This window comes from Podarcis vaucheri (genome assembly GCF_965113315.1).
Source record: "Podarcis vaucheri genome assembly, chromosome: 12".
Lineage (NCBI taxonomy): Eukaryota > Metazoa > Chordata > Lepidosauria > Squamata > Lacertidae > Podarcis > Podarcis vaucheri.
This window is the reverse complement of record NC_138750.1, coordinates 29,527,152-29,551,788: the sequence shown is the minus strand read 5'-3', so window position 1 is coordinate 29,551,788 and position 24,637 is coordinate 29,527,152. Positions and strand designations below refer to the sequence as shown.

The 24,637-nt window shown below is 43.4% G+C and overlaps 1 protein-coding gene and 1 long non-coding RNA gene across 5 annotated transcripts in view; one reads left to right on the top strand and one right to left on the bottom strand.

Annotated features, from left to right (window-relative positions):
• The window catches only part of RAPGEF5 (Rap guanine nucleotide exchange factor 5), a 139,837-nt gene that overhangs the window by 69,475 nt on the left and 45,725 nt on the right, over positions 1 to 24,637 (bottom strand). For all 3 annotated transcript variants that reach the window (XM_082193906.1, XM_082193908.1, XM_082193907.1), the window contains exon 9: positions 18,466 to 18,585. In XM_082193906.1, the coding sequence (XP_082050032.1) occupies positions 18,466 to 18,585 (120 nt within the window). The remainder of the gene's footprint in view (positions 1 to 18,465; positions 18,586 to 24,637) is intronic.
• LOC309515828 lies at positions 5,794 to 19,128 on the top strand. Of its 2 annotated transcripts, none has more exons than XR_014212682.1 (3): positions 5,794 to 6,194; positions 10,446 to 10,584; positions 18,505 to 19,128. It is a non-coding gene; the product is annotated as an uncharacterized lncRNA (long non-coding RNA). The 2 variants fall into 2 exon arrangements; XR_014212683.1 differs by having other exon boundaries at positions 5,794 to 6,223.

Genomic DNA, 24,637 nt, shown 5'->3' with positions numbered 1-24,637 from the left:
GCAGGTTTAGGGTCATGGCTCAATGACAGAGGATCTGCTCTGCATACAGAAGATTCCCATGTTCAGCCCTCAGATTCTCCAGCTAAAACTGGGGGTGTCCCCTGCCTGAAACCTCAGAGAGTCGCTGCTAAGCAGCACAGACAAAATTGAGCTAGATGGACCCATTCGTTATAAAGGCATTCCTATGACCTATTGAGGTACGTGGGTGGCACTGTGGGTTAAACCACAGATCCTAGGACTTGCCGATCAGAAGATCGGCGGTTCAAATCCCTGCAACGGGGTGAGCGCCCATTGCACGGTCCCTGCTCCTGCCAACCTAGCAGTTCGAAAGCACTTCATAGTGCAAGTAGATAAATAGGTACCGCTCAGGCGGGAAGGCAAACGCTGTTCCTGTGCACTGCTCTGGTTCGCCAGAAGCGGCTTAGTCATGCTGGCCACATGACCCGGAAGCTGTACACCAACTCCCTCAGCCAATAAAGCGAGATGAGCGCCACAACCCCAGAGTCGGCCACGACTGGACCTAATGGTCAGGGGTCCCTTTACCTTTACCTTATGACTTATTAGGAGGTATAGGAGCAGAAGGACCACCTGAAAACCACTGTGCCTGTTAAAGACCACTTCCCCCTTATGGACTTTGATCTGCTACAATTACACATGTCGGTTTTTGTCAGGGGACTGGGATTTGAGAAGTCAGAGGCGTACAGCTGGACCTTCTACCTACATCCCAAGGGCTACTCCTTTAAGCTGCTGCAGCTGAAGCTCTGTATGTACTATCACAGGGTATATCCTAAGCTGGAAGCCAGAAAGGAATTAACACCCTGCCCCACTCTCCTTGTAGAAGCATTTCATCATTTCTTAATCGTTTTTTTAAAAAAAAATGCTCAATCATGTCCCTGTGTGATTTGGCATATCAATGAGGGCTCAATCTCTTTTGTATTTGAAGGCACCAAGGGAGATAAAAAGGTGCTTTTTCTCCTTTTGAGGCTGAGTGAAAAATATTTCATTGCTTGAAAATTAACAATATTATACATCACACAGAAACATCCACACAGTGGGGGGGGGGAGGAACATCTTATCCAGGATTTATCAAGTGCTCCTGCCATTTTGAGGCACACTGCTTATTTTAGACCACCGCAGTAGCTCTATGAAACAGACAGGATTGCTCCTTATCTCAAAGCACTGCAAACACAGAGCAAAAATAAAAATGCATTGCATTATTCCTTAAAACACACATACACACCACCCGTTACTATCTGGCGTTTCTGCCATTCCTCTGTGAGAGAAATTGCGTAGGGCAATATTTTTTACGTCGGTTCCGGGATAGTACAATTCCAAATATTTTATCGGTTTCTCTCTAGTTACGAGGATTTGGCATTTCCTGTGTAACAAAAGCTAAAAAAGATAGAAAAAAAAACTTCATTGCGCAGTAATACTAAGATATATTTCATCAGTATAGTGATGCTAAATAAATCTTTACGCAGAATACTCACACTTTGCCTGCTCTTTTCGTTCCAGAAGCTTTGCTATCCTTCCTAACGAACTAGATACAAACGCCAATTAAAAATCCACCCATGTCAGTGGGGCTTGTGCATAACACATTCTTGATATGCCATTTATTGAGGGCTGGACCACTAATAATATAGTAATGGTACATTGCTATCTTACCTTTACTACTGTTGCCTCTAATAATAATTTGTTCATTGTTTTATTTCATTAAAAAGAGGAGGGGAGCTTAAAACTAGAATAATTGTTCTGACTAAAATAACTGAAATTGCTTTATATATCATCCATAGTTCTATCAGTTTAAAACAGAGCACATTTCTCTCTCTCTCTCTTTCTTTCTCTCTCCAGGCGTTGCTTTCATTATCATTATTCTGCGCAGTGGTATACAACTTCAAGAAGGGAATAAGTTATCCCAACAAGGGCAATCTGAGCATTTATGGAAGTTAGGGAATGAAAAATGCATAGCTACCATGGTAACAACTAAGTCACATGGTAGCTGCCATGAAATGCAAAGCATCTTAAGTAAACACTGGCATGTTTTGTTTTGTCCTGCAATCTCCAAGAATTCTCTTGTGTTGAACAATGCAAAGCACATACTAGTAACCATCCATTTACACACACACACACACACACACACACACACACACCCAAGGTTCTTTTAATTCTTCAGAATATATCAGTGAAAGAAAAGTTTTCCCCATTATTTTGTGTATCTCAGGGAAAAAACTTTTTAGAACAGCTTGCAGATAGCCATCATGGCAGACCAGGAAATACGTAAAATTAAAATACTGAAGTACAGTGGTACCTCGGGTTAAGAACTTAATTCGTCTGGAAGTCTGTTCTTAACCTGAAACTGTTCTTAACCTGAGGTACCACTTTAGCTAATGGGGCCTCCCGCTGCCGCCGCCACGCGATTTCTGTTCTCATCCTGAAGCAAAGTTCTTAATCCGAGGTACTATTTCTGGGTTATCAGAGTCTGTAACCCGAAGCGTCTGTAACCCGAGGTACCACTGTAATCTTATTTCCAACATAGGTCAGAAGGGAGTTCCCATTTCTGGGTTGACCAAATATCCGTGGTCCAAGAGTGAAAAGAGTCAGCTATGCATGGGGTTTTAAAATACAGTGTGTCAAAGCATAAAAAACAGCTGTCATCCCTCACTCCCCAACCTTTAGGCATGTTTACATCTACATAAGCCTATGTCAAAATGCCAAATGTGGCTGGAATGAGCAAAAGTGATGACAACAGCAGCAACCGGAAGCATCAGATAGTGGCGCAGCTCCTCAAACTCCAAATACTTAAACACAAATACAAGTATTGCCCACTCCCATGCACAAAGCCTTCGAGTTGGTTTGAAATTATGATAAAAGTAGGGGGGAAAGTACACACTGCTTACACTTCTCTTTTATGACATATGAAGCGGATCTCACCAAAAACCTTCCATGGTGTGTTAAGAGATCACATCCACTGCAAAATCCACACACATCCTGCTTCACATCTTCCAGAAATAGCAGGAGGGGCATAGGTAATAAGCAACAAGTGAATCAGAATAATTTTCCAGGGAAACAGTATTTTAGATTACAGTGGTACCTTAGTTCTCGAATGGCTTAGTTGATGAACAAATTGGCTCCGGGACGCCGAAAACCCGGAAATAAGTGTTCCAGTTTTTGAACGCTTTTCTGAAGCTGAATGTATGACGCGGCTTCCGCTTGAGTGCAGGATGCTCCTGCAACCAATCGGAAACTGCACCTTGGTTTTCTAACGGACTTCCGGAACAGATTAAGTTCAAGAACCAAGGTACCACTGTATTTGCCTTTGCTTGTTTAGAACTTAGCTCAAGCTCCAAATCCTTCGTTCAAACACGATAATCTTTTAAAAAATAAACTGCACACCCTAAGTGTTATGTACTGAAGTTCTCACCCTGGGCCAGCAGGGGGATACTGTAGAGAGTTTTCACTCAGGTCCACATATGCAAATAAGGGATTGAAAGTGACGTTCAGCGATTGGATAGTTACAGAAAGTGTTACAGTTGCATTGTAGTGGAGCTCTATATAAGCAGGCTGGCTGAACCCTTCAGTTCAGTTCTGTTCTGGCCTGTGAATAAACCAGAGCTGTTTGAAGAATCGCTGTGTCGTCTGATATGTTCACCCACAACTTAACACTAAGGAGTTTAAACGCTTGTGTTTAGAAGAAAAATATATATACACACATTTGGTTTTACAACTCACCCCATCCCAGTGTAATATATTTACTAAAATGCAGCAGCATGCAACTGAAGGAAACTTATCGAAGCAGGGACGAACAAATTAAATCCTAAAATTTTAAATATACCTAGGGGGGGAAACAGAATGCAGTGTTCCGTAAAATATGCATGCAGGCAGCTATGAGACTGTGTGACATTGGCACCATTTCCCCACGATGAAGCAGTTTTGCCCCAGCTTTCATTTCTATAAAAGCCCTTGCTCATTTAGCATTCGGTTCCTCTCCGCAACAATGCAGTGCAGCTGATGTACATTAGGCATATTGTCTGTGGAAAGAAGAGGGGAGCTTGCAGTGGCAAGCACTTAACATGCACATGGTAAATTGGAAGCGAGAGGCTGTAAAAGGATTGGAACCATTAAACTGTCATAAAAGCAGAAGTGACACATGCACTCTTTCCTGGCTCCGACTTGATCCAATTCTCAAAATGCTGGGCTGGCACCAGCCCCATTTATTTCAACAGGGCTCACGTTTTCAGAGTAGATTCCCGTATTGACATGCCTGTGTTCTCTCCTGTGTCACACAGGAAATGAGTTAAGCCGCCAAAGGAGATAAATTCCTATAATGAACCATGTTTTATATCTTAATTAAGGTTTATTCCCAGGTGTGGAAAACACTCCACCTGTCTATACAAATCTGTTCCACGTGCTGGTGTATAAAATTCAAGAAGAGTTTCATCCAATAAATTATGCAGTAATGTGGTGGGCTTCAAAATAAAAAAAAGTGAATGAAGGTTACAGCAGGATTTTTATTATTTTTACATTATTAGCAGCACAGTGCTGTTTATGTGTAATTATGTTGAATTCGCACCAGAAATGCATTGGTTGCTTTACAGAATAGTAGAACAAAAGAAGGCAGTATTTTAATAGCCTCCTTGTTTAACATTTCTGCACCAGACTCATACTTATTTCTATATAGCACTTTGATGATTAATTCAAGAGCTAGCGTCAAACAAGTGGATGATTCCAAAGGGGCTCCATAGCAGTAGATGAACTTCACGCCCAAGTCACCATTCTAATGTGCCATTGGCATATATGGGGCCACAGAAGAGAGTTTTGTTTTTCAAAAGAAGAATAGAGTCATCAAGCTTGATAATCTAGGTTAAGGGTAGAAAACCTTTTTTGGCTCCAAGGGCCAGATCTTTATCAGGATTGGCCTCACTGGTCAAATGTTAATATCATAATGACCCCATGTGATTGACAGGTGGGTGTGTACAGGGTAGCAGCCTTAAAGTACCAAAAAGCCAAGGTGTTTTCCTCAGAACCACGGGTGAGCCACCAAGTGGCAACTGCTCTATAGGAGTCTTAGTACACTGGACATCAGCAGCATCAGCATCACAACAACAACAATTTATTTTCTGTACCGTGCTGTAATGAGTATGGGTTGCTCGTGCGTAAGTGGCCGCCTCTCCTGGCTATGTTGCCTGGTTAAACCTTTCTGTCTGGACAGCCCTTCAATTCGTGGCTGCCTCAGTCGCTAGCAGAATCCGTCAGTGGGCGTTTCTTAAACCTTTTCCAACATCAAAGTTGTTTGACGCCAAGTCTCCTCCTACTCTCCCTGCGCGGAAGTCTTCTGCGCAGGGAGGGCGTGGGTAGCGGAGGACCCGTGCTCTCCCCGCTGGTCTCCGGCGAAGAGTCCTGGAGCCCTCTCGCCGATTCCCCCATCTGCCCCCCTTTATCCCTGGTGTTGCACTGATTTCCTTCCCCATCTGTTGAGCTGCCTCTCTCCCTGCTGGGCCCTTCTCCAGCATCATTTGAGAGCCTTCCCTCCGCCTCTAGCTCCGATGTCAGTTCCCTGACACGTGCCCATCTGGCTGGGCTGTCCCAGCTACTCTGGATGACATGTTAGACTCCCCACGCTATAGTGTTAACAACTACGCTGATTATTCTCCAAAAGGAACAAAATAAGGCTTTACTCTTAAACAATATAACACCATGCAAGTAGCAGAAGGGGTTTTTGAGAGCTACCGTATTTGACCTTAAGGGCCCATGGGGAAATTTGCAAACCAGAGAGGCTATAATGGCCAGCACACACACACACACACACAGCTCAACCTATATGCACTGTATGGACAGAGCTTTTTAAAAAAGCCCACCCCTATTTCGCAAACATGATGAGAGGGTGGCTGACAAGCAAGGACTGAAAACAGAAGAAAACAAAAGCCCACTGTTAGGGGTCTGTGTCAGAATCACTCACATGCCTCAAACTGCATGTATCCCACATCTATACGTTCATGTGTGACAAGTGCATTCGTGACTATATTGCCACACATAATGCAGGCGACAGGAAGCCTGGATTGCTGTCAGAATTCTGCAGCATGAGCACAATGTGGGATCACAAGGCCCCAGTGTGGTCACCGTCTCTAACAGTAATGTGTGAAGGGGTCTTGGGCAGTGAGTGGAAGAGCTGGAGGCAAGTCTCCTTCTGTGAGGAGGTACATATTAATAGCAAGGTGCCGACTGGGTATGTCCTTAGCACTGCACCTAAATAGTTTTAAATCACCAAGAAAAACATATAAATGAATCCAGGAATTATGATTTCTATAGTACAATCTTATACGTGTTGACTCATTAGTCCAGGAAAGTGGATATAGGACTACAGACATGATTTCCAATCCTACATACAGTGGTGCCTCGCAAGACGAAAAGAATCCGTTCTGTGATTCTCTTCTTCTAGCGGTTTTTTCGTCTTGCGAAGCAAGCCCATTGACGGATTAACGAATTAGCGCTATTAGCGGCTTATCTGCTGATCGGATCAGCTGATAAGCGGCTTAGCGGCTTAGAAAAAGGGGGGAAGGGAAAAAAACCAGCAGGAACTCGCAAGACATTGTCGTCTTGCAAAGCAAGCCCATAGGAAATTCGTTTTGCGAAGCACCTCCAAAACGGAAAACCCTTTCGTCTAGCGAGTTTTCCGTCTTGTGAGGCATTCGTCTTGCGGGGCACCACTGTATGTGTTTGTATGTGTGTGTATATATATATATATATATATATATATATATATATGCAGGTTTTGGTGTCTTCGGGTGTCTTCCCGTGTAAGAGTCGGGGTGTCTGTGCGACGTTTCGACGAGGTCTCACTCGTCATCTTCAGGCTGGTGCTTTCGGCTTCTTGTTACTGGAACAGAGCAGAATCTGGTGTTTGAGTTCCTATAAATACTGTTGAGGGGTGTGGTGTATAGCCTCCAACGTTCTGGGCAGAGAGGAAGTTCCTAGATTAGTGTGCCTTTTCTTCTTTTGTTCCTTAATTACTTGAGGGATATCTTGAGTGATTTCATGAGTGATATTCTGAATACCACTGGGTGGGTCATTAAGTGTAGATTAGTTGCTAAAGCTTTTGTGTCTTGACCTCTTGAGCTTGTGAAGAGTTTTTCTGAGAAGATGGCTGTGCTGCATTTAGTTGTGCTCTGGCTTGGCTTCGTGTATAGGGGCGAGCTGTGGTTTTGTGCCTTGTGCCAGCCAGATCTGTGTAGGGATTGCAGGGGGGTGCAGCATCCGGAGGTGCCACTATAGTTTGGCTACTGGATGGAGTCTGTAATATGTCTGTGGAGAGGGTCTGGGTTTGGGTCTGGTGTGGTTGATTGGTGACGGCATTCTGTGTGCCTCTGGTTCTGGTGTCGGTTTTTGTGGGGAGGGCTAATTTCCAGATGTCTGGCAGGCGGGACGTGTCGTCACGCTTGTTCATGTTGTGAGGGTGTTTCTCTATCTCGATGGCTTCCATGATTATTCTCTTGTGGTGATGTTCCATGTTAAAGAGCAATTTGGAATCTGCAAAATTAATTTCGTGTCCTGTTTCTTTCATGTGTTGGAAAAGAGAGGAAGTTTTTTCTTCTTTTTTGACGGCATTCTTGTGTTCTGCGATACGTGCATTTATTCGTCTGTTTGTTTGTCCACGTACATTGGACAAACAAACAGACGAATAAATGCACGTATCGCAGAACACAAGAATGCCGTCAAAAAAGAAGAAAAAACTTCCTCTCTTTTCCAACACATGAAAGAAACAGGACACGAAATTAATTTTGCAGATTCCAAATTGCTCTTTAACATGGAACATCACCACAAGAGAATAATCATGGAAGCCATCGAGATAGAGAAACACCCTCACAACATGAACAAGCGTGACGACACGTCCCGCCTGCCAGACATCTGGAAATTAGCCCTCCCCACAAAAACCGACACCAGAACCAGAGGCACACAGAACGCCGTCACCAATCAACCACACCAGACCCAAACCCAGACCCTCTCCACAGACATATTACAGACTCCATCCAGTAGCCAAACTATAGTGGCACCTCCGGATGCTGCACCCCCCTGCAATCCCTACACAGATCTGGCTGGCACAAGGCACAAAACCACAGCTCGCCCCTATACACGAAGCCAAGCCAGAGCACAACTAAATGCAGCACAGCCATCTTCTCAGAAAAACTCTTCACAAGCTCAAGAGGTCAAGACACGAAAGCTTTAGCAACTAATCTACACTTAATGACCCACCCAGTGGTATTCAGAATATCACTCATGAAATCACTCAAGATATCCCTCAAGTAATTAAGGAACAAAAGAAGAAGAGGCACACTAATCTAGGAACTTCCTCTCTGCCCAGAACGTTGGAGGCTATACACCACACCCCTCAACAGTATTTATAGGAACTCAAACACCAGATTCTGCTCTGTTCCAGTAACAAGAAGCCGAAAGCACCAGCCTGAAGATGACGAGTGAGACCTCGTCGAAACGTCGCACAGACACCCCGACTCTTACACGGGAAGACACCCGAAGACACCAAAACCTGCATTCCTGTACCCGTGAAAATCTACGAAAGCATATATATATATATATATATATACACACACACACACACACACACACAGTGGTACCCCGCAAGACGAATGCCTCGCAAGACGGAAAACCCGCAAGACGAAAGGGTTTTCTGTTTTGGAGGCGCTTCGCAAGACGAATTTCCCTATGGGCTTGCATCGCAAGACGAAAGCCCATAGGGAAATGCTGGCGGTCGGGAGCAAAGACTTTCGCCCACAGCCGACCTTCAGAAGAGGACCTCTTCTGAAGGCCGGCGGGGGGCAAAAGTCTTTGCTCCCCCCCTGCCTTCCCCCCGCCTGCCCCGGGCGATCTTAAAATGCTGGCGGGCGGGAGCGAAGCGTTCGCTGCCGACCCCCAGCATTTTAATATCTCCAAGGGACAGCAGAGAAGTCTCTGTCCCGGGGAGATTTTAAAATGCTGGGGGTCGGGAGCGAAGCGCTGCCGACCCCCAGCATTTTAAAACCTTCCTGGGACACGGGGAGATTTTAAAATGCTGGGGGTCGGCAGCGCTTCGCTCCCGACCCCCAGCATTTTAAAACGCTGTTCTGAAGGGGGGGCGGGAACACCTGCCCCAGCCGCCCCGCTTCGGAACGCTGTTCCGAAGCGAGGAGGGGGGCGGGGACACCTGCTGAAGGTGGGCAGGGGGCGAAAGTCTTTGTCCCCCTGCCTGCCTTCCCAGGGGCTTTTAAATCGCCCCGGACAGCGGAGAAGTCCTCCGCTGTCCGGGGCGATTTTAAAATGCCGCCCGCCAGCATTTTAAGATCGCCCCGGACAGCGGAGAAGTCCTCCGCTGTCCCAGGGTTTTTTAAAATGCTGGGGGTGGGAAGAAAAGCCCTTGTCCCCCCCCCCAGCCTTCAGAAGAGGTCCGGTGACAGACTGTCCCCGGACCTGGTCTGAAGGCGGTTTCCCTAGGAACGCATTAATTGATTTTCAATGCATTCCTATGGGAAACCGTGCATCGCAAGACAAAAAAACCGCAAGACGAAGAGACTTGCGGAACGAATTAATTTCGTCTTGTGAGGCACCACTGTATATATATATAAAAAAAACCCTACCTGAGCTATCTTCAACCAGAAGAAAAATGACTTGCCCACTCAGATTCATTAAAAAATAGCTTACAATTCTTATGTACCATTTCCATACTAAGCTGCTCCTCCATATGAAATAAGTTATGAACAGGAGCAATTAACAAAAGCGCTCAAGCCCAGACATGTTGCCTGGTCAGCTTCACATGGTAGAAGGAGAGAAAAGCAGAAAGAAACGTCACTTCCTTCGTCAGCTGGTTTCTATATAGTGGTGAAGCACAGATGAGGAGCAAATCTCAAACCATCTGATGATAGCATGTATACCAAGTCTAATAGCTCCTTTCCCCTTTCCCTTCTACACAATGGCAAGAAGCTTCTCAGTGAAGTCTTCTCCAATCAATTTGTAAGTCAATGAAAGAGTACAATTGTCTTTGGGCTTGAAATCAGAGGGTGGGGCGGGGGGGGGACAGGAAGAAGATCAAGCTGGAAGACCATTGCAAGCACTGCTTGCAAATGACCAAACTAGAGAGCAAGCAAGAGCATTACTACCGCCCAGGTACCTGCATCACACATAAATACATTTTACTGATTTTGAAGATTGCATTGTCACTTATTCTGCAATTGCTCAAGGGTATTTCAGGGACTCTGCAAGCTTTTCGTCAGCCAAAGCAAATATAAATTAAATTGCAGTGGTGCCTGCATGTGTTCCTTGCTGGCAGGAATTACACATGAGGGAATACCGAATGTGAGGAAAATAGGATGCAGTGCAGTGAGTGTGCATGTACGTGCCCGGGCAGTGTGTGTGTGTGTGTGTGTGTGTGTGCGCAACTGTCTATCTGTCTGTCCTCTTAGGATTTGTAGCATCAAGAACATCTGTAAGATTCTCTTCGTGGATCAGCCATTGATTACGCTCTAAGTAGACCTTCCTGTGGCATTTGGACCAGGAAGGATCCAGCCCAAACTTAACTCCCATGGCACTGTGCCTAGCGCTGTAAGTGAAACATTAAATTTTAATGTCATAAGCAACAGAAATACTTAAGAACATTTTTATTTGTATAAAGTTCACTGAACATTGACTATGTAAACTTGAAAGCTATATTTATTAAAAGATCTTAGGATATTTACCAACCTATTTTATGAGGATAATGAGAATGGCTGTGAGTTTTTTAAGATTCAAAGCATGTGACTTAAATTTGTGCTGTGACTTTTATATTGTAAGCCTACAGGCAGGGACTGTCTTATTATTGATCATTGTAAGCTGCTCTTTTTCTGCCTAAGAGTTTCATTTCAAAATGCTTTATATAAATTATCTCTCAACAACCAGTATGGCAGATATTTCAGTTATACACTAAACTTCCAGATTCTCTGATACATCTTCCCCTTGCATGGGAAATTCTGCTTCCATTGACCTTTTTTCTCTACATTGTCTGCAAATGCCTTTGGGCTGGAGACTCCTAGACCTTCTTCAGATGCTGTGAAAAGCTGTTCCTGAATGGCTGCTGGTGTCATGAGAGTTGCTCTAAGCCAACCTTTCTCAACCTTGGGACTACAACCTTGTTGTTGGACTACAACTCCCATTAGCCCTGACCACTGATCATGCAGCTAGGGATGATGGGAGTTGTGGTCCAACATCTGGAGAGCCAAGGTTGAGAAAGCCTGCTCTGAGCATACACCTTTAATGAAATAATACCTGCTTTCAAATTCTGCACTCTGCATACAATACAGTCCACTGGCTTATCTAAAATTGTGTCATCTTTAACTAGTAGGCTATGAAGCTCCCCAGTTACTAGTTTTTCACACAATAGTCTTTTATGAGGTGGCCCCCTCTCTGCAAAGCCAGCTTTATATTTGGTCAAGCAGGTTCTGCTTCACTTAAATCACCACATGGACATATAGAGAAGCAGGGGAAGCTCTTATCAATTTGCTTTCTCAAATTAAATTAATATGTAGAGATTTCCAGAAGAATTGATGCTTTTGAATTATGGTGCTGGAGGAGACTCTTGAGAGTCCCATGGACTGCAAGAAGATCAAACCTCTCCATTCTTAAGGAAATCAGCCCTGAGTGCTCATTGGAAGGACAGATCCTGAAGCTGAGGCTCCAATACTTTGGCCACCTCAGGAGAAGAGGACTCCCTGGAAAAGACCCTGATGTTGGGAAAGATGGAGGGCACAAGGAGAAGGGAACGACAGAGGACGAGATGGTTGGATAGTGTTCTCGAAGCTACCAGCATGAGTTTGACCAAACTGAGGGGGGCAGTGGAAGACAGAAATGCCTGGTGCGCACTGGTCCATGGGGTCACGAAGAGTCGGACACGACTAAATGACTAAACAACAACAACAGAGATTTCCTGACTTGTCTCCCCCTAGCTTGCCATTCCTTCCTGCATTTTGAAAGACCTAAGTCTATCTCATGCCTTTTAAGTGATTACAGAATTCCTTTCATGAGTCACAGTTTGCACTGGTAAGTTGCGGATAAAATGCCTTATGATCACACTGTGGAAAAACTGTGGGGTGATGCACTGTGTTCTGATCAGTCCACTCTTTCACTAAGACAAGAAGCTCAAATTCATCCAGGTACTCATTCATTTCAGATCCAGCTGAATAACCATCAAGTTTCTTTGCCGTCGGTAAGGATTTTTTCCATTTTCAAGTTGTGATTACCAATTGTAAAACTTGCTTAGAATAACAGACAGCTAGGTCTTAAAATTAAACTGACAGAACTGCAAGATGAAAAATAGAAACTCAGCTAAGCCCTAAGAACATAGAACAGCACCACCTAGTGGTTGGAGGTGCTGCTTATAGAATCATGACCATTTCTCCTCTCCATGTCTACACATACAGAGATTAGGTACAGTTTTGGGGCTCATTCATTTCCTCCCTAACTTGCCTCAATGCACAAAGACACCTGGGACAGGGAAATCACAGAGTGATCTGAAGATTCCATTCATAGTTATACCTCTTATAAGGTACTCTCATTGACAGCCATCATTAAAACCTAGTTAATAGAGCTAACATACTTCCTATTTTTCCACCAGAGGATCTATTTGTGTCAGTGTAAGGTCCCAAAGGTATTGTGCATAGTTGAACATGTTCTAATATTCACTTCAACCCATTTGCAACAACTGTTATTAATACAGTTAAAACAACCAGGAGAAATCTCAGTACTGAAAAATCCAAATTGACTGCTTCCCGCCCCCCGCACGTGAATTTTGTGTCTGTTTATGGATTAAGCCTAATCATCATTCAATTATCTCAATGAGATAAGTATATAATACTATCATTCATCAACACATCCAGTATTCTGAACCAATATGAGGCTTTATACTGAGTGATATCACTGATCTATCTATCTAGCTCAGTACAGTGGTACCTCGGGTTAAGTACTTAATTCATTCCGGAGGTCCATTCTTAACCTGAAACTGTTCTTAACCTGAAGCACCACTTTAGCTAGTGGGGCCTCCTGCTGCTGCCATGCCACCGGAGCACAATTTCTGTTCTTATCCTGAAGCAAAGTTCTTAACCTGAAGCAGTATTTCTGGGTTAGCGGAGTCTGTAACCTGAAGCGTATGTAACCCAAGGTACCACTGTACTGCCTGCAGTGACTGGGAGCAGTTCTCCAAGGTTTCAGACAGGCTACAATCCCAGTCCCAACCCAGATATTTTTGGTACGATGGGAAGAGACGCAATAAAAAGCATATTGCACCTCTGGGGGGAAATGAGGAAATGCAGTAGAATGAAATAAAGTAAAATAAATCCAGACCTTTCTTTCCCCCACACCCAGTTTATATGTACAAAACTGCTGGCATACATTTCACCTCTTTTGACCTACCCACCCATCTCTAAACCAGTCATCCAGCAGTCTGAGCCTGGCTTCTACTCAATTTAATGCACAACAGAACTTAAGGGAAAGTACAGGGAGGAAAAGGCACACTTCCTCTTCAGGAAGAGCCATTCAAAAACCAGCTGAGGCCAACAATTCTTAATAATCAGAGGTTCCGATGAAAGCAGAGGCACAGTTCAGGCTTCACTTTACTGGAAAATTTAGACGGGTATATATATTTCATACCTTTTTTTAAAAAAAAGAGGATGATTTCTTTAAAATATGCTTCTATAACACCACTGTAATATTATTTTCGCTGCCACTTTGTTGGCCTTACTTGTTGCCAGATACCTCTCACATTAAAGTAGACTCCAAGAAGCAAATCCTTGCTTTAGCAAGGGCTAAACAATTTCTCAAGAGACACATGCATGCTAACTGGAACACCTGGAACAATATATGCAAATTAAGTAATTCTTCATCACATTTTGCATTGTTGTTTTTATAAAAAAAGATGCAAACATTTAACAAGACCTTGGGAGCTAGAGCACAAGGAGAAAGGAGAGTGATGAAAGGGGAAGAACATTAGGGTCATGTAGGGAAGTGAGTCTAGCTGCCATTCACCTTTTCTAGCACAGGCTGCCTGTCTAGATTGGAGCAGGAGAATAATCTACATAATTGCTGGGTCACAATGTGCCCTTCCCCCCCCCCTCTGTAATAGTACAAATAGCTTGGTTCATCACAGAGGAGGCAATGCAAGAAGCTTTGCAATTTTAAGGATGCTGTATAGTGAGAAATGCAATTAAGGATGCATGGTGAGAAATGCCATGCAAATAAAACCAAATATTATGCCATTCTTCCTTATAGACCTCTTGGAATACCTAAAGAAAGTCATACAGTAGGCCCAAAACTTTATGTGCAATTTACATACACGATCATAGTCTTGTGTGTTTTGTTGATAAATACACATACATACATACATACATACATACATACATAACTAGAAAGAGGGTGGCAGATTGAGAAAAAAACATCAGAAGCAGCTGTGTGAGCTCTCACATGAGCACCCACAGCCATTGCAAGACTTTCCCCGAACTTGGAAAGCAAGGTGGAAGGCTCAAAAACCCTTTCCCCACTGGATTCTCTTTCATGGAAAGAGTTTTTAAGCCCTTTGCTTTGCTTACCGGGCACTGGAAGGCCGTGCGAGGCTCATGTAATCTTGCCCGCTCTGTGCACTAACACTGGACAGGGAGGGATGGTTGCACTGGGATCTTCCTGACTTTGCACGAATTTTCTTTTGCATGAGGACCCCTGGAACGTAACCCTTGTGCAAGTTTTAGGTCTAACTGTATGCCAAAATTTGCTAGATATGAAAAAGAAAATGCATTCATCCATTTACATTTTCGGAGCTGAATTCTTCTTCTTCTACATACATGATACTGCATTAAAGATATATTAATACAGTCTTGCCTTGGTTCTCGAACGAAATCCGTTCCAGAAGTCCATTCGACTTCTGAAAACATTAAAAAACGAAGGTGTGGCTTCTGATTGGCTGCAGGAGCTTCCTGCACTCAAGCAGAAGCCGCGGAAGCAGCGGAAGCCACACTGGACGTTCGGCTTCCAAAAAACGTTCACAAACCAGAACACTTACTTCTAGGTTTTCGGCATTCAGGATCCAAAATGTTCAAGTCACAAGGTGTTCGAGAACCAAGGTAAGACTGTATCTCACAAATTTGACATCAGAAACGGTTACTAAGAAACAGCGATGGAACATTTTGACGTTCCAGGTAATTTTGTAAACTCTGAGCTAAGGGTTGTCATCCTGGAGGAAAGGAACATCAAAGTGAGACTGCAACATGAAACACTGAATTAGGATACATCAAGAGATTCAATGCTGCCACTTGTGGATTGAAGCAAATGTTTTTTTAGCACGTTGTATGTGTTGAATAGGCAAACCAAAGTTGGGATATATGTTCTACCAACAACTGTTTAGTGCATTACCACTGTTAAACCAGGTATTTCGCACTGTCCATACTTTTCTATGTTTCATTCTCCCATCCCAAGCGTGCTCTCTCTCTCTCTCGGTACCTACCTCATGTATCTGTAACTCAGTACAGCGCTTATGCATTCAGCGAAGTAGTCTGTAGCATACAGAAGTTTATGCTTTTTGTTAGGGTTGTAGTCAACAAAGTCCTACTCAGAGCAGATCCACTGAAATTAATGAATTAAAGTCTGTTATGCCCATTAACTTTGCTGGGACTCCTCTGAGTAGGACTAGCATTGAATAGCACCATTTAGTCTTTAAGGTGCTGTAAAACTCCGTTTAAATTAATAAAAAATGGCTGCAGTCAATACCCTGCATTTTGCCAAACATTCTTTTATTGTGTGCCAAGGAAGATCAAATTCTAGTCAGTCTTAATCATGCAAATTGCTGGATTGCATCCATCCATATGCTTATATATATATTTTTCTGCTTCCAAAACTTTTTGATGTGTTTCCACTGGTCTTGCCTGCTTAATATGTTGTTTTAAGGTTCCCCTTATGCATTAGTAGCTAATAGTTACCATGCCTTAACAAGCTATAGCCTGCAGTAGTTCTTTCCAGCATGCTAACCATTACTACCTGGGGGTGCATTTAGATAACATATTCACCACATGAACAGGAACGATAAAATCATTATATGGAGACATCAGTGCATCAAGTTTTTTTAAGTCTGTAGGTTGTGTACAAAGCAACAGAGATCAAAGGTCTTAATGACTGAAAGATACCTGTCCTTATCAAGATATAATCTATTATTGCCATAGGAAAGACAGACTATAGGAAAGGGGGAATGCTGCAAAAACCAGTCTCCTAATAACTAGAAACAATGACCTAGTCCTTGTTTTCTGAACCTTCACACATCACAAGGTAGTTTACAATAGACAGACACCATGCTTACAGGAAGGTCCAGCTGAGGACATTGTGGCGTTTTCAGAATGTGCAGACACCCAGAATGCAGGGCAGCCCAACGTTTTACACCAAGTAGGCAGCAAGATATGGAACATGTGAGCCGCACTCTGCCTTATCGCAAGGGGGTGGGAAGGCCAAAACTTGACGCTCCCCCCCCCCCCGGCTAGCCCTCATGCTCCCTTCCTAAAGGCAGCTAGGCAAGGTGCCTGGTTTTGGAAAGCGGGTGCAAGGGCTCTGGCAGGGATCCAGAGCCCTCCCACATCCTTCTCAAAGCTGGGAAAGCATTAACTAGGTTTTGAGAAGGAGAAGGGAGGATTCTAGAACTCTGTTAGAGCCCTCATGCCTCCCTTCCCAAAGCCCGGGGGGGTGGACATCAAATGTTACCAAGGGCCACCAAAAAAGCTTTGGCCCTCAGGCTGTGAATTGGATCACCCTAATTTAGATGAAGGAAAGAGGACACACACATGCCCCTCACACACCTTGAAAGTGTGCTAAAACCATGCAACTCCAACCATCAGAATTTCTCTGAAATTTTCTCTCTTCTCTGATAATTTTCAAGTGCAATTTACGGTACTGTTGAACAAATTTCAGTGGTGCTCTCAAATAAAGTTTAATTTCCTTTGTTTGTTTGGGGAAAACAAGAAGAAAAACAAAAGGCCCACCCCATTTTGGCATGTTATTTTGCTAGCTTGCCACAAGGATTCTGCAAGTTCAGTTTGTGTTTAAAGAAAATATTGGTGATCTGCGCGCGCACACACACACACACACACACACACACACACTGCTACAATCTTTTTGTTTTTGTTTCTGGGCGGTTCTAAACTAGCATGCAGCTAGGAAAAATATTTCCTAATCTACAAACAAAATATCATAGAGAGAACAAAATAAGTTATCCAATAAAGCACGTGGGCCTTTTATTTAATGTCTACCATCTGTATAACTACTTTAGGACAGAATTTGTTTCTACTCATCTCTTCACCTAGGTCTTGGGGAAAGGGAAGGATGGCTTTGAGGACTGTTCTAATTAGTGAATTCTGTATTTTAATTTGTATTTAATGTAACAGCCAAAATTTAAAACAAGAGCACATTAGGTTGTCTTTTAAAGTTGCAGACTGCCTTGGGACTGGCATGGATTGAAATATATACTTGCTTAAAAATAGATGAATAACCAAACAAACAAAAAATTTCCCCAAGTAGCCTCTAAACCATGTTCATTTTTAAAAAGAAGAAGAAAGTAAGTACAAAACTGCCCTTTAGGACAACTCAGAAGCTGCAGCTGGTTCAGAATAACGTGGCTTGCTCCCATAATAAATCTTGAGAGGCAATACATGCATTAACCTGGTTTTGCCACAATTGCACGGGCTGCCTTGTCAGCTTCTGGGCCCAATTCAAGGTGTTGGTGCATATTTGCAAAGCCCTTCATGGCTGGCCATCAACATACCTGCCAGATTGCCTCTCCCTGCACAAAGCCAACTGTGATACCGCAACCAGGCCATCCTATGTATACCTGTGCTATAGGAAATAAAATTTACTAGGCACAAGGCCTTTTCCACAGTTGCCCCTGAAGCCCTAGACTTACCTCCTCCCAGGGAGATCAAGCCCATTCTCCCCACAAAGTATTGCAGAAGGGCTGTAAATCCTACTGGATGACTCTTGGCAGCTGATTGAAAAGGCTAATTTAATTTGACTGCTTGATTTATTTATTTTTGGCCAGATTCTATCACTTACAGCCTTGGTTTATGTTTGGTCACAGTGTTACATTTCTACGTAAACCAGGTCCAATGAAAAAGCAATATAATCATTTAAAATATTTATAAAGTAAAAACAAATCAATTTGAATGCATTTAATGCGTTTCTTAATATCTCAGATTCTACTGAAAGAATGTTATTTGAACAACAAAATTTCATCAGAACTGTTGGTTTCCACAAACATCTCCTCAGAAGAGTGCAAACTTTTCCTAAAGGGAACTTATTTCTGACTTGACATGCATAGACTTGCAGTCAAATTAAGTTCCATTGATTCCATTGGGAACTAGTCATGACTCACTTTGCAGAACTGTAAACAGCGAGCTTACTCAAAAACCAAAAACTGAAAAAATGTCCTACCTGATCTGTCTTCTCTTGCTCTTTTTTATCTGTCTGTAGAAGGTTTTCTCTTGCCAGTTTCTGGACAAGTTCAAGGCGTCCAATATCCTCCCGTTCATGAAGCTTGCACATAACTCCTGCCTTGAGAGTTGGAGGGAAAGCAAAGAGATACTTAAATCCACAATCCCAGGACATGACACTCCAGACTTCTAACTTTAAAAGAAGAACATATTCCACATCAAGCTTCCTCACAACTCTGCAGTTTTGAGCAGAGCAGAATTATAATGTTCTCCCTTGGGTGAAAAGGCTCCCAAAGTTCTTTTTCCTTCTTTTTGTGCTATATAGTGTCTGCTTAGCAAAATGAAGTCAGCATGAACTAAATCAGCTGCTATTATGTGTGCAGCTGATATGCTAACAGTGCGTTTGTTCCCGTCAACCTATTTCCTGTTACATAAGGGAACCGAAGCAAGAGGTTAGAAATCCATGGGAAAGTTAGCCAAGAACAGCCCTGGAAAAGGATGGAGAGCAGGAGAGTCATCCCTAAAAATAACAGCACAATCTTCTATTTCTCACACTCCACCCTTCTCTTTATGGCTAAAATACAACCGCTGGAATAAGTCAAGAGCAAATGATAGAAGAAAATAAATAAATTCTTGTGTGCTTCAGACACACAGAACTGGAAAACGGTATAAAACTGAGTGCTTTGCTTCGTGATCATAATACTACCATGGGAACCAACATAGCATTTTGATTTTTTTTGTATTTAGTGGTGTATGCGCATCTATTCTATGCCTACTCGTGTCACTGCAAATGGAAACAGAAGTCTGGAATATACAAACTAATTCTCACCCCAACAAGTTAGAGACAGCTCCTCAACTATCAGCATACAGTGGTGCCTCGCAAGACGAAATTAATTCGTTCCGCAAGTTTTTTCTTCTTGCGAGTTTTTCGTCTTGCGAAGCACGGTTTCCCATAGGAATGCATTGAAAATCAATTAATGCGTTCCTAGGGAAACCGCCTTAGACCAGGTCCGGGGACAGTCTGTCCCCCGACCTCTTCTGAAGGCTGGGGGTGGGGAACAAGGGCTTTTCTTCCCACTGCCAGCCTTCAGAAGGCTGTTCTGAAGGCTGGCGGTGGGAAGAAAAGCCCTTCTTCCCACCTCCCGCCCCGCAAGCTCCGGGGACAGGAGGGCTTTGCTGCCGACCGCCAGCATTTTAAAATCCCCTGCTGTCCCGGGGCGATTTTAAAATGCTGGGGGTCGGCAGCGAACGCTTCACTCCCGCCCGCCAGCATTTTAAGATCGCCCGGGGCAGCGGAGACTTCTCTGCTGTCCCGGGGAGATTTTAAAATGCTGGGGGTCGGGAGCGAACGCTTCGCTCCCGCCCGCCAGCATTTTAAGATCGCCCGGGGCAGCGGAGACTTCTCTGCTGTCCCGGGGAGATTTTAAAATGCTGGGGATCGGCAGCGAACGCTTCGCTCCCGCCCGCCAGCATTTTAAGATCGCCCGGGGCAGCGGAGACCTCTCTGCTGTCCCGGGGAGATTTTAAAATGCTGGGGATCGGCAGCGAACGCTTCGCTCCTGCCCGCCAGCATTTTAAGATCGCCCGGGGCAGCGGAGAAGTCTCCGCTGTCCTGGGAAGGCAGGCGGGGGGAGCAAAGACTTTTGCCCCCCGCCGGCCTTCAGAAGAGGTCCAGGACCTCTTCTGAAGGCCGGCTGTGGGCGAAAGTCTTTGCTCCCGACCGCCAGCAATTTAAAACAGGTCCCCGGAGAATTCCCTATGGGCTTTCGTCTTGCGAAGCAAGCCCATAGGGAAATTCGTCTTGCGAAGCGCCTCCAAAACAGAAAACCCTTTCGTCTTGCGGGTTTTCCGTCTTGCGAGGCATTCGTCTTGCGGGGTACCACTGTATTATCCTCATAGTATTTATCTATATTATCCGGGGTTCAACAAGCCAAAAACCAGTCAAGAGAAGAGATAGCGCCAGCAAACCTCAGTAAATCACAAGTTATACACACTCTTTTCATATTTACAATGATGGGGAAGTGAAATCATGCTTGTTGGTCCTATCCTCTGTGTACTGGCTCAAAGGTAAGACTAGACCCTACGCACACACGGCAATATAAGCACAGGATCTATACCTGTGATGGGGAAAACCTGATTATCCATGTAATTGGAAGCTCTCTGCAATTGCAAGCACATAAAGCCAACACATGGAGTCTGGCATTATAGCATTCTATTCCCATGCATTTTGCCTTACGCATACATGTGAGGTATGTGTAGCAAGATACTAATCAAATTAATGGGATGGAAAAATATTCCCACTCTAAGCTTTAATGTATGTAAGCTTTAATGTATGTTATCCCCATCAACGTGTGGGTGATTGTATGTGGTTCCTATGTGGGTTGAATGGATCAGGCTCCTAAAGCACACAACTTGTATAGAAACACTCCAAAACAGCACAAGAAGTTTCTGTGTTTTTACACAAAAGAAAAATTACAAGCTATTTTTTTGGCTTTGGCAACAGTCATTGACCAGAGTGTTGACACAGCCCTTTTGGTTGCAAAGCAAGTCCTGGAAAAGACGTCCCTAGAGGAAAGCCGTAACATTGATAAATGAATAAGCTAGAAGTGGCAAGAAGGTGAAATATTGGATCTCCAGAGAAATAGAGGGCAAATCGCTTTCACCACGTTCAACTCAAAGAAGTTCCAAGCAAGATTTACCCTCAGAGATAGTCTAGCTTTACACAAGGACCACAGAAACTCCTGCTGGCTGCAAACAAAACTGTAAAAGCAGTTCTCTTTGCTTCCACTAAACCTGTAAAGTTTTGTGTGCCCTCAATTAAACTATATAAAGCTGGTGTAGGAAACCTGTTCCTTCCAGATGTTGCAGGACTAAAACATCCACCAACGCCAGCCAAAATGGCCAATGGTCAGGGATGATGGGAGCTGAAGTCCAGCAATATCTGGAAAGCTATAAGTACCGTATTTTTCTGTCTATAAGACTCCCCCATGTATAAGATTTCTGGGGACACATTAAGAAAATGGAGGGAGATGTATCCGTGTATAAGATGCCCCCTAATTTTTCACATTGTTTTTAAGGGGGGGGAACCCAGTCTTATACACTGAAAAATACGGTACAGTGGTACCTCTGGATGCGAACGGGATCCCATTCTGGAGCCCCGTTCGCATCCTGAAGCGAATGCAACCAGTGTCTGTGCATGTGGCAATCCGCCGCTTCTTCGCATGCCCGTGATGTCATTTTGAGCATCTGCACAAGCGGCGAAACCTGGAAGTAACGCATTCCATTACTTCTGGGTCACTGCAGAGCCCAACCCGAAAATGCTCAACCTGAAGCAACTTCAACCCAAGGTATGACTGTACTTCATCCCTGATACTGATAATTTAGGTAGTGTGCATATAATCAGTTGGTGAGCCAGTCATTGTCCTGCCAAGTGTTTTGACACTTTGTTTTGACACTTTGCCACCTGATCAGAAATCTAGGGAAGCAGGAGACTGGCAAGATTCTGTTCCATACTTGAGCAAGATGCTGCTGCTGACCGGATTCTCACTGAATGATAATAGATACATAATCAACCGCCAGCCATTACAGTTTATGTACAAGGTACAAATAAAAACACAACTGAACAGATAAAATTGAATTTAAAAAAAAATTATACAAATTAAAATCACTATAAATTGTGGAGACTCTGGTACCACCTGACTGTCTCAATCTGCAAGAAGAAAAGTTACATAAAAATCAGCTAAGCATCCTAGATCAGAAACTAATATTGGAGTAGTTCGTTGTTTGTGCAGATATCTATTAAAAAAAGTATCAAACAGACCGTGTCTCAAGAGATCTCTTGCTTTGCTGAGACCTACAGTTAGTACATTTTGTGGTGAAATGTCACAAAAACATAACCTTAAGTGAATGGCTGTCATCCAACTGCTCTCATGTGAGTTAAGCACAACTAAGGGAAGCAAGCCAGAGAGATCTAAATACAACTAAAACCAGCAGTTGAATGTCTGTATGAAAATAAGAAAACCAGCTTCTGATTGCAAAGAGTAATTTGAGTCACATTCAGGTACATATGACTGGTCTAAGGATTTGGGCAATGGTTGCAAATAGACATCAATCCAAATTTGACTCCAGTAAAATAATTAAGCTCAGGCTTTAGTCTTAAAAACTTCAAGCCTGCATGTATAAAATTATGGCCTTTTCCCACAGACAAAAATGCACTACAATTCTGATGCTCTGCACAGTAGACACATATTCCAGATGATTCAAAACTTATGACCTAAACTGTGTACACACTAAAGACCTTTAAAACACATCTGAAGCACATTCTTTCCCTGAAAGCATTCTGGGTGTTGTAGTTTACCCATCACAGAGTTACAGTTCCCAGCAGCCCTTAACAAGCTTCAGCGCCCAGAATTATTTGAGGGGAAACATGTGCTTAATGTGTTTTAAAGGTATAGATTATACACAGCTCCCAGATTTGAAGACTTTAACTGGTTCAGTTAGCTCTGTGCCCAAAAACTCTTTTGGGTGTTTAGATAACACCAGTATCTAGCCCAAACCCCTGCATTGCAGGAATCTCAGCTAAAGCATCCATGACAGATGGCCACCCAACCTCTGCTTAAAAACCTCCAAGGAAGGAGAGTTCACCACCACTCATGGGAGTCTGTTCCACTGCCCAACAGCTCTTACGATCAGAAAGTTTAGTCGGAATCTCCTTTCTTGTAACTTGAAGCCATTGTCTCAAGTCCTACCCCCCAGAGCAGGAGAAAACAAGTACGCTCCCTCTTCCATGTGGCAGCCCTTAAGATATTTGAAGATGGCTATCATATCTGCTCTCAGTCTCTGCTTGTGTAATGGGATTCTCATTCTTGTGCAGCCCCCTGCACCCTCAAAATATGCTTGGGGGTTGGGGAGCCCTCTGGAGCAGATTTGAGGGGCACATGAGAACTGCCAGGGTAGGAAAGGAAGGCAAAGTCCCACTGCACAAGTCAAAGTCCACGTCAATGAATCCCCCCCCATAGGATATAGTCCTGCCAATACCATTTTTTGTCCCGTTTCAATACTCCAAACAATTTCCACGAAGTCAAAATAAGACAGTAACTAATATACCCTTTGAAAATTTCACAAATTTTGTCAAGTAGCTTCCACACAAATTGAATGACTGAATTCACTGAAATTAAATTACTGTTGTTTTCTATAATCCACCCATATAATCTTATTAGCATGCTGCTTATTAGAGCAGATGAACACTTAATGAATTCTTTTGTTTTTAAATATTGAGCAACAAAACCTTGAAATGAGCATTCAGATAAACTAATTATTATACCATGCAGAACCAGACTGATGAGGAAATTTATAGACATGAGAAGCAGCTAAATGAAGGATCATTTCAGCTGCACTGGGATAAATTATTTAATTATAATGGATTCTGTTTACTTCTGAATGAAATAAGCCATCCACCTCTATCAATACCTGCAGAGTTTTCTAGTGTACTGGAGCAACTAGAACCAGTGCAGGAAATACTTATGTATGTCATCATCTGTGGGGGAAATAGCAGGTTGTGGGAAGCTTTGCATTGGCATAAATGGCACGGTGGAAGGTTGAATGCCCCTTCATCAGTGCCACAAACCTGATTTGGGATAGGCACTGCAACTACTATTAAAGTTTTAAAAAAAAATTCATCACAGATACTCTGTGTGCCATGTCTAGTGTGACCTTATAAGAGTGACTGAAACAGATTCCACACGTGAAATTCTGTAAATGACAAATCTGATTTTAGGATACTCAGTAGGGACAATCAGCTCCATGAAGGAAGGAGTTAAGTAGGGATTGCTCAAACTGTGTGCACCAATATGCTTAGGCACCTGCCTATTTGCAAATCTATGGCAATGTTGCGTCCAAACGCAGCCATGTCTACAAGAGACTATTTTTAAAAAAATCAGGATGATGAAGTCTAATGGTATAACGCATAAGTAAGAAATATCAAGAAGGGGCTATACAGACACATAGATTGCCAAGATATTAGAACTTCAATTGCAGGAAACTGCAAGATCAATACATTTTCAATATCACGCTGAACTGCATAGGAGTCATCTTTCTCTTCAGGACAGGGTTCAAGTGTTACCCTAGCAAGTGATATTGCTTCAAACAGAAGTCCAGGCTCCTGAATGCTTATT